General features: G+C 34.6%; 1 protein-coding gene and 2 long non-coding RNA genes across 3 annotated transcripts; 2 read left to right on the forward strand and 1 right to left on the reverse strand.

Moving 5' to 3' along the window:
- The first annotated feature begins 103 nt into the window (after nucleotides 1-103).
- On the forward strand, nucleotides 104-2,092 carry LOC11408914 (uncharacterized). The gene is made up of 2 exons (XR_003012373.2): nucleotides 104-366; nucleotides 1,566-2,092. It is a non-coding gene; the product is annotated as an uncharacterized lncRNA (long non-coding RNA).
- A 5,427-nt stretch (nucleotides 2,093-7,519) lies between these two features.
- Nucleotides 7,520-8,060, forward strand: LOC120580603 (uncharacterized). The gene is made up of 2 exons (XR_005646396.1): nucleotides 7,520-7,757; nucleotides 7,962-8,060. It is a non-coding gene; the product is annotated as an uncharacterized lncRNA (long non-coding RNA).
- Nucleotides 8,061-10,104: 2,044 nt separating this feature from the next.
- Nucleotides 10,105-13,452, reverse strand: LOC120580635 (protein MAIN-LIKE 1-like). The gene is made up of 5 exons (XM_039834664.1): nucleotides 13,299-13,452; nucleotides 12,214-12,653; nucleotides 11,160-11,891; nucleotides 10,960-11,042; nucleotides 10,105-10,114 (listed from the first exon to the last, which is right to left on the reverse strand). The coding sequence occupies exons 2-5, from the start codon at nucleotides 12,649-12,651 to the stop codon at nucleotides 10,105-10,107; spliced, it is 1,263 nt and encodes a 420-aa protein (XP_039690598.1). The 5' UTR covers nucleotides 12,652-12,653; nucleotides 13,299-13,452.
- Nucleotides 13,453-15,832: the final 2,380 nt, after the last annotated feature.

The raw sequence follows: 15,832 nt of genomic DNA on the forward strand, positions 1-15,832 counted from the left end.
ATTATTGGAATTGGAATCCTATGTTAGCTTGACCGTGAACCTCACCTTATCCTTATCAATAAAATCTTATGTTCCCTTTACATCCGGGGTATTATATATACGCTTCTAATATTAAAGCAAAAACACACATTAGACTTCATCCATCCCATACATCTAGTTAGTCATACCGATAGGCGAGAGAGATTTGCTACTGCAATTGTTGTTTTACCCGCTCCTCCCATCCCATGGATCCCTACCATGTGGACTCCATCATCATCAGATCCAATCTTGTGATAATAGAGTCACATGGTCGGTATCCCTGGAATGGAGGATCAGGTAAAACAACTTTTGCTTTAGAAATGATTCATTTCTCATCACCTTCATCAGGTTTATGATTTCTGTCTGTCCTTTTTACTAACCTTTTATATATATATATATGTTTGTATGAACTGTTTTGGTATTGTTGAGATCTGTATGTTCTGTTTTTGTTTATTACAGCTTATATGGTTTTTTTTTTTTTTTTTTTTTTTTTTTTATGTTATCTAATTGATAACTGAAAGAACATATTGAGTTTATGGGAAAATTGATCTCAAACTAGATCTGCAAAATGCTTGGGATTTATTATATATTGATGGATCTTGTTTGTTTACTATCATTGTGCATCTGTTTGTGTATAAATCAAGTAAATTATATGGTGACATGATTTATCAAGTAATTATATGGTGACATGATAAACAAAATCTAGGTAGTTAACTGGTTGTATAATAGAGTGGTAAGATAATGATTTTTTTTTTGTTTGGATCTTCTATGTTTTTACTTTTCTTTTTATCTTCAACTACTTGCTCGGAAAAACCATGTCTTAAATCATCCACGTCACTCGCGGGTACCTTTCATTGTTACTCCATAATCCTTTACAATCTATATATCTATGTTCCGTTAAACCACATGACTATACTTCTTAAGGCGTGTAATCTTTTTGGGTTAACATCTCTTTATGAAGCACGGACACTCTTCGGATGGCTATAGATATTATAGTATATATAAGCTGTATACCCGGTAGGGGCTTCCTCTCTGAGCTTCACCACCCCAGGGATAGGGTATGGGAAAGGGGTTTCTGGACCACCTTCACAAACACCTATCCCCCTGGGTATGGAGCCAGCGTCGTTCGTATAGCATGCTGAAATTAGGGTCACCACTCCTAATTCAGCGGAAGGTACGCGACGTCAGTAGTTACGCCGTGACAGCTGCTTTCAGTTTTAGCCCTAATCTTACTTGAAGTCACCGATACGGAGAGAAGGGGGTTTCCTCTGGGAAATTTCCTTCCCAAGTGGCTACTGCTTTGACACAGACACTTGTGATTACACTGGATTATGTGATTTTTTTTTCAAATTATTAACTGTATCGGCGTGGTGTTAGTGTCTGTATCCGTGTTTCATAGACACATGTCGACTGCTTCATGGACAAACTGAGGGTTGGGTTTGGTTTGTACTTTGTACTTTGTTGTGAGATGAATTCTTTACCATTCGATTTGAACCAACTCAATTGTTGTAATTTGAGTATGCCATAATCCAGTATTAATAATGTAGGTGTGGGGCAAAAAAAATTGGACAGAACAAGCATTGTTAAGATTATGTGGTGTTCATGTGGTGTCCTGTTCTATTCTGTTCTGTATGTGGGATGATTTGATGATTATGTGTCCTTCAAATGAAGATTGTGTTTACACAAAGTATAAAGGTGTTGTAAATCACAAATGGAGGAATACCAATGTGTAAAATTGTGTTGTTATGAAATGAACCTACACAAAGTTAAACTAATATGGCGCTTTCATGAGGAATATCAATGTGTAAAATTGTGTTGTGCCTTATGAAATGAAGCAACGCAAGGTTGACTAATATGGTGCTTTCATGGAGAACTTGGTGGAAATGAGCACCAAGTTTCACGGACTTTTTCAAACTACAGTTTTTGTGTTTTACAACATTTCTGCGAATATACTTAAACTTTGTTTCTCTTATTTTGATGTTTAAAGGGGGCTCCGTCTCCGATCTGTATAGGTCTCCCATCGTGAGAGACTTCTTTTTTGACTTTTGGAAAATGAACAGAGTCTTTGGATAAATTCAATGGTCGAGTAAAAACTCGATAAAAGCGTAAATTTGGAAGGGAGATAACCAAATCTCCTTCAGTTTCTCTCCTTTAAATTTGCACTTTTGTTCTTTTTTTACTCAACCATGGTGTTTGATCTAACGACTCTTATTCATTTTGCAAACAACAAGGGAGAAGGTTCACGCGGTGGAAGACATATATACGTCATGCACTATGAGACGGAGCTTTTAAAAGTGATTTCCGTTCGGGTTAGCATGTGAGGTTTTTATTTGTTGAGTCGTTATCTTCAATTTCAACCCATCTTTTGATAATTGAGTCTTGCTCTATACATCCTTTGTTTGAACTATTGCTTCTTTATTATCGGTTTTCTACGAATTTTTTAATATTTTATTTGTTATTTTTCAATATATTTACATTGATGCTAACAAGCTAATCATATGGCAGTTTCATAATAAAGAAGTTTTCATAACTAGCTAATTCATTAAGCAACTAATGTAACAGTCAGTAAAAGAGGGCACTCTCCTCAATCTAAATAGTATCAATGCAAGATAAAGCAAATTTAGCTAAATGATGAATAATAAGATTTGCAGTTCCTTTCACATGGGAATTTTGTTCCGTAACAGCAAAACGAACTAATGAACAAAAATAGCACATTCAAGTAGAAAGTGTCGAGCGTGCAAGAGTAGGGGAAAAAAAATCAAATGTATTTAGTTTGTGTTTGGCTCTATGGTACAATTTCCACATCAAGGCAAAATCACAGCAGGAACCACGTTTACACTGAAGCTACATATAGTTTGTGTTTGGCTCTACGGTACAATTTTCACATCAAGGCAAAATCACGGCAGGAACCACGTTTACACTGAAGCTACATATAGTAGCTTTTTCAAATCACGGCAATTTTTGGCAATTTTTGCCTTGGGACACGAGAAAGCTGCTTCCACCGCACATCCAAACAAGCTATTAGTCTTTTAAGTATCAACAACAACAGCTACCCAACTCAAATCACCAACAACTCACTAAACTAAATTTAAATTCTGCAACATAATTATAAAATCCCTTACCTCCAATCTGACCATTTTGAATGAAGCCAATTCCAGGTGCACATTTTTATTGTTCTGCCAATGCTTCTTATGAAAACTATTTTATGTTGAGAATTACAACTAGCATACTTAAGTATTTATGTCTGCAGAGTTTAACAACCCCTGTGCACTACTCATTTATTTCTACCAAAGTTTTAAAGGGATAAGAATTATTTTTAGTATAAAAATAATCGGTGTCATTGCATGCTAACCAAAGCCTACCCCTTTAACAAGTATCATTGCATATGCATGATCTTTATCTAAAATAATGGCAAATATGTTTTGATGACAATCTTTTTATTTGCACGTGACTCAATCTTGATATAAAACTCTTTGTACCTCAATTTGATAATAAAAAAAAAGCATGCTTTAGTTTCCTAACATGATCCCCAGATTAAAGAAAATTAGGACTAGTTTACTAGTGAGGGTATCTTTCTTTATTTTAAAGAAAAATATCCAATAATAAATACCCGCATTTTATAATTGATATTTAAACATCCAACTTTTCTGACAATTTTCTTTGTTATACTCACGTTATTTTTTACTCTATCTCTTTATTGCTTTAGTTTTTATATAAATATTTTTTATTTTTTTTTATAAATTAGGATTGTCTTATAAATTATCGATGATATAGCTGTTCCAATAACATTTATCTTCTCAATACACTTTTTTTTTGTTTGGAGAGAATCTTCTCAATACACATGTTAACATTTGTGTTTAGAAGAGAGTTAGTGCCGACTCAATGGGTTAGGTGAGATGCCGCTAGCATTCATTATTGGGTATCCAATGTTGCTTCACCTTCACATGCACCCTTATCCGTATCCTATGCTTCCTTTGCTCTTGCAGCCCCTATATATGCACTGTTACAATCCTAAGGCAAACACACACTCTTTAGGGTTGGGGTTCTTACATCCATTTAGTCTAGTTGAAGAAAGTTGCTATTGCAATTGTTGTCTTACCCATTCCTCCCATCCCATAAATCTATTATATGTACTCCATCATCATATGGATCCACTCTTGTCTTATGATAATAGAGTCGCATGATAGGAATCTTGGATCGGAGGATTAGGTAAAACAACTATTGCATTAGGCTTTATAAATAAATCATTCTTTTATTTGATTTCTCATCACCTTCATCAGGTTTGCTTCTTACAACTTGGATTCTTGAAGTAGGTAGAAAGAGTTTTGGTCACTCTTGAGTCAAAATTATATACCCATTTAGTTTAAATTAGCTCTTGCAAAAAGCATAATTATGAACAGATTTGGTATTGTTAAGATTTGTATGTTCTAATTGTTTTTAATGTTGTTTATTAATATTTGAAAGAACAGGTTCTGCTTTTGTAGAAGTTGGTCTCAAACTAGATCTACAAAAGAACTTAATTATATGAGTTTTAGTAGTTAATTAGTTGTATTATGATGTGGTATTGTGGTAAGACTGAGACAGTTATAGTTGAATATCCATTAAAAACCTTTTTACATTGTCACAGATTTACACCTATTCCTCATTCCTTGTTTTTTGTGTGTTTTCAAGATCTTATATGTTTCTCTGGATCAGTAAACTTTTGGATCAAAAATATATGACTAGTTATTTTTGATCTATTTTATAGAGGCCAATGTGTGGTTTTTTCTTCTCTTTCTATTCTGTTTATATGAATCACTATGTGCGACTTATTTTTTAACAATAGGCAATGATTGGTAAAATTCTGCAAAGACCACTTTTTTTAAAACTATATTTAACCCAGTCTCTATTGACTTAAATCAAGATGAGTCACACACTTTAAAAATGGATCTGACTTAAAGTGGTGGAACATAGATCGATTTCATCGAATAAAAGAGTTGTTCATAACATTTCTCTGCAGCAAATTGTTAGTTGATAATCATTATCATGAGTGGTTGGAAACAAATGTTGATGAGTGATGATTTTGCTCTCTTGGTTATCTTCTAGTTGCTGTTGATGGTATGTAGGTGTGAAACAAAAGAAATTAGTCACTATAATTGCATTTTGTTGAGATTATGCTGTGGTCATGTGCTATCATGTTCTGTCTGAGGATGGTTTGATGGTTATGTGTGCTTCTAGCCTTCTACTACCAATGAAGCTTATGTTGACATGGAGTGTTGTGAATCAACAATGAAGGAATATCAATATGTATAATTGTTCATTGTGTTGTATATATATATATATATATATATATATATATATGTAATGAAGCAACGCAGAGTCAACTAATATGGTGTCAAGGAGAAATTTATGGACATATCAATGTGGGCGAGTTTTAGCAAGGGGCAATTGTCAAACTGCCCCATCTTAGATCAATTTTGTTTTATTTGCTATTAGTTGTACATCCTGTATTTTTATATTTTAATTTATAGTCATATTCATTTATAATATATCAGTTTTAATTTTAATTTAATGGAGACTAAAATATTTTGAAGGGACAAAAATATATCATTTTTTATAAGAATTAAAAACAAATTTAGTTATATTTATAAGCACAAAAAATATATTTAACCCTAATTAATATTAAAAAGTTTTGTGGATGACATTAATATTACAAAGTTAGATACAAACTAAATTTATTTCTTTATAAACAATGTAGTAAATATATATTCACGCCATTTTTCTTTTAGATCAGAATTAAACATGTCTATGTTTTCAAATTAAAAAAAAATTATTGAGAATGAGCTGGACTTATTAGATTTTTAAACGAGAGATTAAAAAATTATATATTTATAAGTAAATTAATTTGAGTCAAATTATAATTGAGTAGGATTATAAATTGAAATATAAAATGTAGGGTGTACATGTAACAGCAAATAAAATAAAATTGATCTAAGATGGGACAATTTCACAATTGCTCCATGCTAAAACTCGCCATGAATCATAATACCATACTGAACCGATATGTTTGATTTCAATTTATAAAAAGAAAATGGTATCTTGTAGACCGGAAATAAATAAAGAAAACTAGCAAAAACAAAAAGATAAATGGATTATTACTCAAAGATTTTGTACTTTAAGCGTTAATCTTTCGGCAAGCTTGGTCACCTTCTCAGAATGATTGTGAGGGAGGTGAAGATCTAGATGAGATGAAAAAAAAGGAATTTTGAAAAATTTCTACGGAAAAGACATTTTTGTTATGAGTTTTTCTATTTACATCCCATGTTTTTTTAGTTACACCTAAATTTTTTTAAATTTTTTTTATAATACCAAAATTGCTCTTTTATATAAATTTTTTTAAAACCCTAATTTTATTCATTGTCATTGTTAGTGAGTTTCACCCTCTTTCACCCCACAAAGCGATCGATCAAACAATTTGATGTACAATATCAATCTCCATGAAAATTAAAGAGTGAATCAAAATATTTTTCATCCATACTCAATTGGATATAAGTAAGTGAATTTCTTCTTCTATTTGCTACTTTCAATTTTTTTCCTTCAACTGCAATGATGCACTGTACGATTACGGTTTTAATTTACATTGGCAAGGTTAACTTAAATTCAGTTAAAGTAGGTTCATGTAAACTAAGTTTACATGAACCTACTTAAACTGAGTTTACATGAACCTACTTAAATTGAGTTAACATGAACCTACTTAAACTGAGTTTACATGAACCTACTTAAACTGAGTTTACAAAATCGCACAACTGTGAATCGCAGAACAAGGAAAACACAAAATCAGAACTGAGAATCCATAACAAGAAAAACACAATCGATTGAAGAACAACACTTGCTAACCTGATTTGCTTCGAATTTTCTTTGAAATCATAAATAGACGTGAGAAAGTATGGTTTTGAAAATCTTCGCAGAACACAATCGATCGATTGGAGAATTATGGTTTTGGAAGAAGGGTTTTGGGATGTAACCAAAAAAGAAGGAATAAGCTTTTTGAAAATCAAATTTTATGAAAGGATAATCTTGTTATTTTGGGGTGCAACCATGATTAACTAAGGTGCAAGTAGAAAAACTCTTTTATTATTAAGATTAAATTTTAAATTTGGGTGTAACATGATATTTTTGGTGTGTTGCTAAAATAATCTTAATTTTTTTTAGGGAAAAGAATCTTAATATTTTAATTTGCATTAAACACTTGAAATTTTAAAGACTTGGATACTTCAGATTTTGTTCATATCAAATCATTCTTTCAAAAAGATTAACATCATAATTAAATAATTTTTATCCATAAAAATGTGTAAAAAATAATGAAAATTCACTAGTTTTAATAATCAATTAAAAGAAAACAATGCATAATATGTACAAGGTCAAACCCGATCATCAAAAGAAAATCAATTAAAAGATTTTGAGAATTGCTGTTCCCACATATAGTTTGACTGTGCCACACGAGTAAAATACCAAAATGCCCCTCGGCAGTTTGCTACCGAGGTTTTTAGGAACCGGCGGCAGTTAACTGCCGAAGTTCTTAGGACACCGGCGGCAGTTAAGTGCCGAGGAAAACCTCGGTAGTTAACTGCCGAGGAGAATGTTATAAGAACAGAACTTCATAGGAGTTTCCAAAACTCCATTGTTGCGTTTTTAATTTTTCAAGGTGCGATTTTGAGTCATTTGAAGCCATTAGAAGCCAATTTTAATCACAAAAACAAGTAAGTTTTTTGAATCCTATTGCATTGTTGCTTTGTGGTCGAATTGTATGTTATTTTTTGTTAAATTTCGATTATATAGGTTCGATTATATTGATTTGTTGATTTTATGATATGTTAGGATAGTTTAGGTTAGAATGGTTAGAATTGTTAGGATAGTTTAGGTTAGTGTAGGTTGAATTGATCGCCATATTTTTTTAAATGTAGATATGTCTCAGAATCAGAATCAGGGTAACGTTCACGATGATGAGACGAAAAAAGAAAAGTCACCTATGACATGGCATGGAATTGTTTGCGATGGTTCCGAAAAAAAGAAGGGTTCGAAGGTGCCGGTGTACAATCACTCGAGGTTGAGGAGGAGCGGGAGGACATGCTATTTCGGTCCTCAACCAAAACAAGGTACCGCAGGGACTGTAGCGGACAAGCCAATCGATTTGTGTGACGAGGAAGAATGAATGTAATGGCTTTTAATGCCTAATTGTTTTGGATTTTTTTATGTTTTATTTTTGTGTCGCGCACATTTTGTTTGACATTATGGTACTTAGAATAAAATTGCATTTGGAATAAATAAATTTGAAAACAAAATAAGATAATTATTGTTCCATTCAAAACAAAATATATGTTATCACATTCATTGCATTTTACATTACATTCCGAAATTTACCTTACAGCTGCAACAATCATCTTACCACTGAATGGGGCAAATTCAAACTTGCCAAGCAGCAGGACACCAGCATTCGATCAGCATCTTGAACGCTGGTATTCAAGTGTCAACAGAATGAGGTGCATTCCTTGACACTTGAATACCATTATTCAAGATGCTCATCGAATACTGGAGTCCTGCAAATTGGCAAGTTTGAATTGCCCCATCCAGGGTAAGACAATTGTTGCAGTTGGAATGTGCATTCCAACCACAACAATTGTGTTACCTTTGAATGGGATAAATTCAAACCTGCAAAACAACAGGACTCAAGCATTTCGCCAAACACCTCATGTTTTCCCTTTAAAAATAATAAATTTTTGTGAGGCTTGCTTTAGATGATGGTATTCAAGTGCCACCGAATTGAGGTTCAATCCTTGACACTTAATACCTTCATCTAAACCAGCATAACAAAAATTTAATATTTTCAAAGGAGAAACATGAGGTGCTTGCGAAATGCTTGAGTCCTGTTGTTTGACAAGTTTGAATTACCTCATTCAAAGGAATACAAATGTTGTAGTTGGAATGCACCTTACCCTAACTAATGACGATCTTGTGGCGGAATCAAACTTTTGATGATATCTTCAGTTGATCTAAGCAACTTCACCCGCATATCGATCCACTGGAACATGTTGTGCTCCCAAAACATGGTCGTCACGTTTTCGTCGTTCGTTAATTCCACCCAACTGAATGATACTCTCCCCTCGTCGAGTGTTGGACGTTTATACCAAATGTGTTCCACCATCCTTGTGTCTCTGGGGTTGACTCCTTTGTTGAATTCAGTCAGTGTATCCTTGAGACCTCTTAACGTTACACCAAGGCACCGAACCTTCAACCTCTGAGGTTCTCCGCCGTTGAATTGCGCATGAACGTCGATCCACCCCGCCATTGTTTTAAATCTACACAATAAGAAACTAAAAACAATCAATCAAAAACACATTATACATACACTCTAAAATTCATAAAAATAACCCTAAAATTATAAATCATATACTCTTACTAAAATAAAAAAATTTATATCATATAACATAAATATCATGCAAATATTTTAACAACATTAATCAACTAACATATACCCTAAAATTTAATTATAACATGTAAATCTACTAAAAAATAATAAATGTACTCAAAAACTAAAAAATAATAACATTTATAACAACTAAAATGTAAGTTAATAGCATTATAATTACTTACTTGTGATTTTGTTGAATAAAGTTTGTTGGATTTGGTTGTGTTTGTTAGAGAGAATTTGAGAGACATTTGAAGAAATTTTGGAAGATAAGATCAATAATGGATGAGAGGAGATTCTGCCAGATTTTGTAGTGCAGAAGATCCTCGGCAGTTAACTACCGAGGTTTTCCTCGGCAGTTAACTGCAGCCGGATTTGAGAAAATTTCGGCAGTTAACTGCCGAAGAAAACTGTCGAAGAAAACCTCGGTAGTTAACTGCCGAGGAAAACTGAACATACTTCACAAAGTTCTCAAGTTCTCTCAAATCTTCGTCAATTCTTCTTTCACGAATTGCGAGCAAATCAACGGGACACTTATATTATATTCTGTCAAGTTCTCTCAAGTTCTCTCTCGTCCCTATTTTTCCTACTCTCAACTTATTTTTATGTTTTATGTTCATAAAGCAACCTATATTTGCACATTAAAGCAACCTATTTTTGCACATTAAACAAAGTAAAAAAAACCCATGAAATTAAAAATAATGTCATCAAAGTAGAAATATACAAATATACAAATATACATATATACATAACTCAATGTCATCAAAAGACTAAAACTAAAAAATAAGACTAAAAAAGGAAAATAATACTACTGGTCCTGATCCTGCTGATGGTGCCTCCGCCTCGGCCTCTGGGCTCTCCTCCTGGTCAGAATCGGCACGATCTGCTCCCTCATATGGGTCATGGCCTCAAACCACTGTTGAGGGGTCATGCTCATGACCTCCTCTTGGCCTAACTGCGCATCAGCGTAGGCAACAGCGCCACTAACCATGTCATAGGTGTCAGGCGAGCTTCTCGCCTCATACCGCTGCCACTGCTCTGCAATGATCTGCTCTTCATTTGCAGGCCTCGGAAGATCTCCTGGAATAGGTGGCAAGATCTGAGGGTGAGACACCCTAGCGTACCACAGGACATAGCCATCCGCCGCCCGCCATGTCTCCTCTCCTGCCTGCTCACCCCGGGCGTCCGCCTTAAGCGTGTGAGTGCCGAAGTCGACGAACATCTGCACAATGGAAGGCGGTGGGAGGTCCCTAACATCAGTCGGATGTCTGGGGATGGTCTGCACGTATCCGTACTGCCTCAAAACCCTCTCGGGCAAGTGACGGTACACCCTACGGACGCCGCACATAATCCATCCAGAATACCAGAAAACCTCCTCGAAGTCCTGGATCTCTCTGTGCTCCTCGTACGGCCTCCAGCATACATCATCTAACTGTATACGATCGAGCAGTGACCGATACGTGATCCCCTCCCCATGACCCTTCTGGAGCTTCCACCTCGCTGCAACCGGATAGTTTTCCAGGTAGTCAGTGTTGAGATCAACACTAAAAAACCCTGGAAAATGCGCCAAAAACCATGCCTGCACAAAGCAAACAAATAACATTTATAAATTATTACGCATGGAAAAATATAACAAAAAAATAAAAGTTAACAAAAAAATAAAGTTAACATAAATATAAAATTTAAGTTTTCTTACAGTCAACAGTGTCACGCTCCCCCCAAGCGCTCTGTGTCCAGGCCTACATGCATCCGCCAACTCGCCATATAGGTAGGTGAGGGTCATAGCTCCCCAGGAATAATTACGCATCCCTGCGTACCCGTCCGCCATGGTCGTCAAATATATCAGCTCGATGCGCTTGTTGCTTCTATCGCCAAACAACAAGCATCCGACCAAGTACAGAAGGTAACACCGGACGCAGTATGTCCTGACCCTCGCCAGCTCCTCAAGTTCCTCAGCATCCTCCGTACCCGCCAATACGTTGGCCCTACCAAGGTACGAGGTATAGAACTCCCTCAGCCTCGGGTAGCTAATGTACCCGCCGTACTCCTGGTTGCAGATCTTCTGAGCCTCATTCTGGGACACACCCAAATACGTCATCAGCAGTTCCGCTCCCTCATACTTGGGCATCTTCTTCCCATGAGCCAACATCCGCCCCTCAATAGGAAGATGCGTCAGACATGCGACATCATCCAATGTCACAGTCATCTCCCCCATCGGCATGTGGAAGGTGCTGGTCTCCGGATGCCACCTCTCGCATAAAGTCAGCAGCAGTGCATGAGGCACGGTGGAGTACCCCAAGTATACCAAATCATGTAGCCCGCTCTGTTGAAGCGCATCCCAAAACCAATTCTCATTCGCGTTAGGGCGTCCGAGAGTGAGAATCTTGGCCCCATGATTAATCGGTTTAAGCACGCGGGTCTTACGAACCTGAAATAATAGAAAAATAAATATGGTTTAAACAAAAACACATATAAACAAAACAATTAAACATAAAAAATAGAATTAAAAAAATAAACATATAACAGTGTATATAATAATTAAAACAAACACACATTTAAAGAAAATAATTAAACATAAAGAAAAATAATTAAAAAAAAACACATATAAAGGTTGATATAATAATTAAACATACAAAATATAATTAAAAAAAACACATATAAAACTGGATATAATAATTAAACAAACACACATTTAAATTAAAGAAAATATTTTAACATAAAGAAAAAACATTTAAAATAAATACACTTACATTATTTGAATTATACCAGAGTGACAAAGCCACATGATCGGCATAAGAGTGGAGCAATGACAGGTCCTCCGGTCCACCAGGAAATGGAGGGTCCGTAGGTAACACCTTCGGTGCAGCAGCTGCTGCAATGTCATCCTCGTCTACTGCATCCTGCTGCTGTGGTATATGATCCTGGTCATATCCACCATCCGTCACATCATGATGTACCTGATCCTGATAGTTCAGGTACTCCACCCCAGTCTGGTCAACAGGCTGTGACGGGTCAACAACCTGTGACTCCTCAGGCTGTGTAGCCTGAGAGCTTCCTGAGCCATCTCCTCTTCGACCTCTACCCCTCTTTGGGATGTGGCCGCCCTGCCTCTCCCTGCGGTGGCTCTGAGTCATGGCACGCCTACCACCAATCATCTTCGATGGATCAATGGGGTCCTGATCGGCCATATCTACAAAAAATAAAAATAAAAAATTTATATCATTCAACCACTTTATCAACAAACACTAAACCTAAACAAAACCTAGACTTTCACATTCAACCTAAACATAACCTAAACTTAACCGCTTTCACATTAAACCACTTTACCAAAATAAAGACATTGATTAAACCTAAACATTATCATACACATTATCATTAACATTCAAACGTAAAAAATCAAATGCATTATCATACACATTCAACCTAAACTAAACATAATTCAATATACACATTCAACCTAATTCAATATACACTTTTTCAATATGCATTCAACTTAATTCAACATACATTTTTTCAAATTACAATCAAGATTGTATCCAATACCTAAACTAACTAAATAATCAATAAATTTGTCATTGACACATTTTATCAAACACTTTGTGTGCAAAGTATAAAACATATTCAAATTGTGTTCATTTGCCACCATTCAAACCCACATTATACCCTAACATCATTCAATCATCAATTAAACCAACTACATTCAATTATAAACTACATGCACTCATAAAAAATTCAATTCCTACATCAACCCTAACCACATGAAAACTACCATTTTTTTTTAAAAAAAAACCTACCCAAACTAACATTATGATTAAAAATGAGTCAACATACTTACTTGTGTTTAAATGAAGATGATGCACTTGATTTTGCTGAAAAAACGAATTTGGAGAAGTTGGAGAAGTTGGATGGTTTGGAAGAAGTTTGAAGAATGAAGAAAACTGAGTTTCTGCGTTCTGGTTATGTTCAGATTTCCTCGGCAGTTAACTACCGAGGTTTTCTTCGGCAGCTAACTGCCGCCGATTTCGTTAAAACTTCGGTAGCAAACTGCCGAAGAACATTTTGGTATTTTACTCGTGTGGCACAGCCATACTATATGTGGGAACAGCAATTCTCAAAGATTTTTTTTGAAAAAAACAATGGTAAGTAAATGTGGGTGGATGGACGGTAAAAAAAAGCTTGAGAAGGCGCGCTTTTGAAACTCAAAAAAAGTACCATGGTGTTGTCTCTTTTAAGTTGGTGACACGTATAAGAGAAAAAATGCTTATTTGTCACCACCACAACCACAAACACACCCCAGCTTCTTCCAGAACAAGCCACACACACGGTCACACATTTACAACCATAAGTAAATAAATACACTTTTACTCAACAGTTACCTTCCACATTGCTCATCCATCAATTATTATATATAAATTCTCCATTATAAATTAATATATATTATTACAAGCACGAGTCATTTTATTATATCTTTCACTTTTGAAGGAAGGAACAATAAGAAGACAAAATGAGCGGTGGAGCCTTTGAAGCTGAAGAAGAGATGAACAACAGTGGCTGTTCAACACCAAAGAGGTGGGAGTGCCAGATACATACAACGTTGGTGCCACCTCCACCACCAAAGAAGAAGCCATTTTCATTTGGAAGAAGGAAAAAAGAGGCTCCTAAAAATGGCTACTTTCAACCACCTGAAGATGATCTTGAGCATCTCTTCTATATGTTGCCTCCTCATAAATATTACAACTAGATATAACGTATAGATTATAAGTAAGGTTTACTAGCTAGTTATCTTAACAACTTCTATGTTTTTCTTTTTGGATAACCCTAGGTCGGTTCATTAAAATATTTGCTAGGTCGGTGTAGAATATTTGTATGTAGAAATGCACTAGTTTTTGTTATATTTCATAGTGCATGCGTTTGAATGTAGGATATGATTGTATGTTTTTATGGCTTGTGCTTATGTAAAAGTTAGTGTTGTTGCTACTAACTAATTACTGGTGTAATATGTGTAGTTTCTTCTCGATTCAATCCTTGAGTTAATTTTTTTATGCCAGTTGTCTCGGGCAATGTTGTCAATATCAGGACTTTGCTCTAGGTCGAAAGGAAATAGCAAAATAGGGACTCGTAAAATCACAATTAAAATCGAAGAATTTTACTTAAGGACTTTTGTAGAATCGATATAGGAAATTGTAAAATCGCAATCAAATTGATGGATTTTATCCAAAAAGATTAATACTAAATATATGTTAGAAATTGTATATAGTCATCGTTTATAAGAAATCGTAAAATCGCAATCAAAATCGATAGATTTGAGTCGTTGAAGGTGAAGAAAGTCACAAAATCTTAAATTTTAGAATTTAAGTTGGGATTTTGACAACAGTAGTCTCAGGTCAAGAGTGGAACTTTTTTTGTCCTTGACTTTGTACAAATCGATTAATAGTTACGTCGCTTGATTTCAGGTTTAATCAATTTAGTTTATCCGTTAAGTCTTACATTTAATAGTGCGTTGAAAATCCATGTTTAGTGAGACGAAGTGATTGAAAATTTTAATTTTTTTTACTTTTTTTAATGAATTTTTACTTCAAATAATAACACTTTCAAATCGATTTCTGAACTTTTTATTAAAAATCAAGCTGATCTCTAGATTGTGTAATTCAGTATCAAAACATCCTTGAATTATTTAATTTATTTATCAAACTGGTTTATGATACTGTGAAATAAAATGTTATAAACTTAGTCTCTAAAGTTTTCATACAAAAGTGTTAAAAATCACTATTTTTAACCTGCCTTTAAACTCTATTTTATATGCATCCAAATATGTATAAAAAGTCTTTCTACATATTATTGAAAAGATAGAGTGAAATATTCAAATTTCAATAGCATTTCTAATTGATCTGATTAATCATGTTGCTTTCCAACTACTAGACAAGTTTTACAGCAACAACTTATTTCCTAATCAAAATATCAATCCAGATGTTACATTTATTTGTGCCATTCATGTCATCCAATGATTACATTTTTCAAGCTAATATATTAAAACATAAAGAACAAGCTTTGGAAAACAAGTAATGATATAGTCTTATTGCTGAAAATGAGATTCAACCACCATTCTTTACAAGGAATGCCAATGAATGGAGAGTAAGAGGATTACTTCTATTCAAATTTCATTAGGATCAATGTTTAGGGCATGACAAAGATCAATAATAGTTATGTAATATAATGAATAAATCAAGAAATATGATAGTTCCCACCAAAGTTCTCATAGTTAGAGGATTACTTGGAATATTTTACTTTATCTATTCCAAGATTTGTACAAATGTAACCCACTTGGGTTGGCCTAGTGCTATTGACTTGGAACTTGGGAGTGTGTTCCTT

Source organism: Medicago truncatula, chromosome 5 (genome assembly GCF_003473485.1).
Source record: "Medicago truncatula cultivar Jemalong A17 chromosome 5, MtrunA17r5.0-ANR, whole genome shotgun sequence".
NCBI lineage: Eukaryota > Viridiplantae > Streptophyta > Magnoliopsida > Fabales > Fabaceae > Medicago > Medicago truncatula.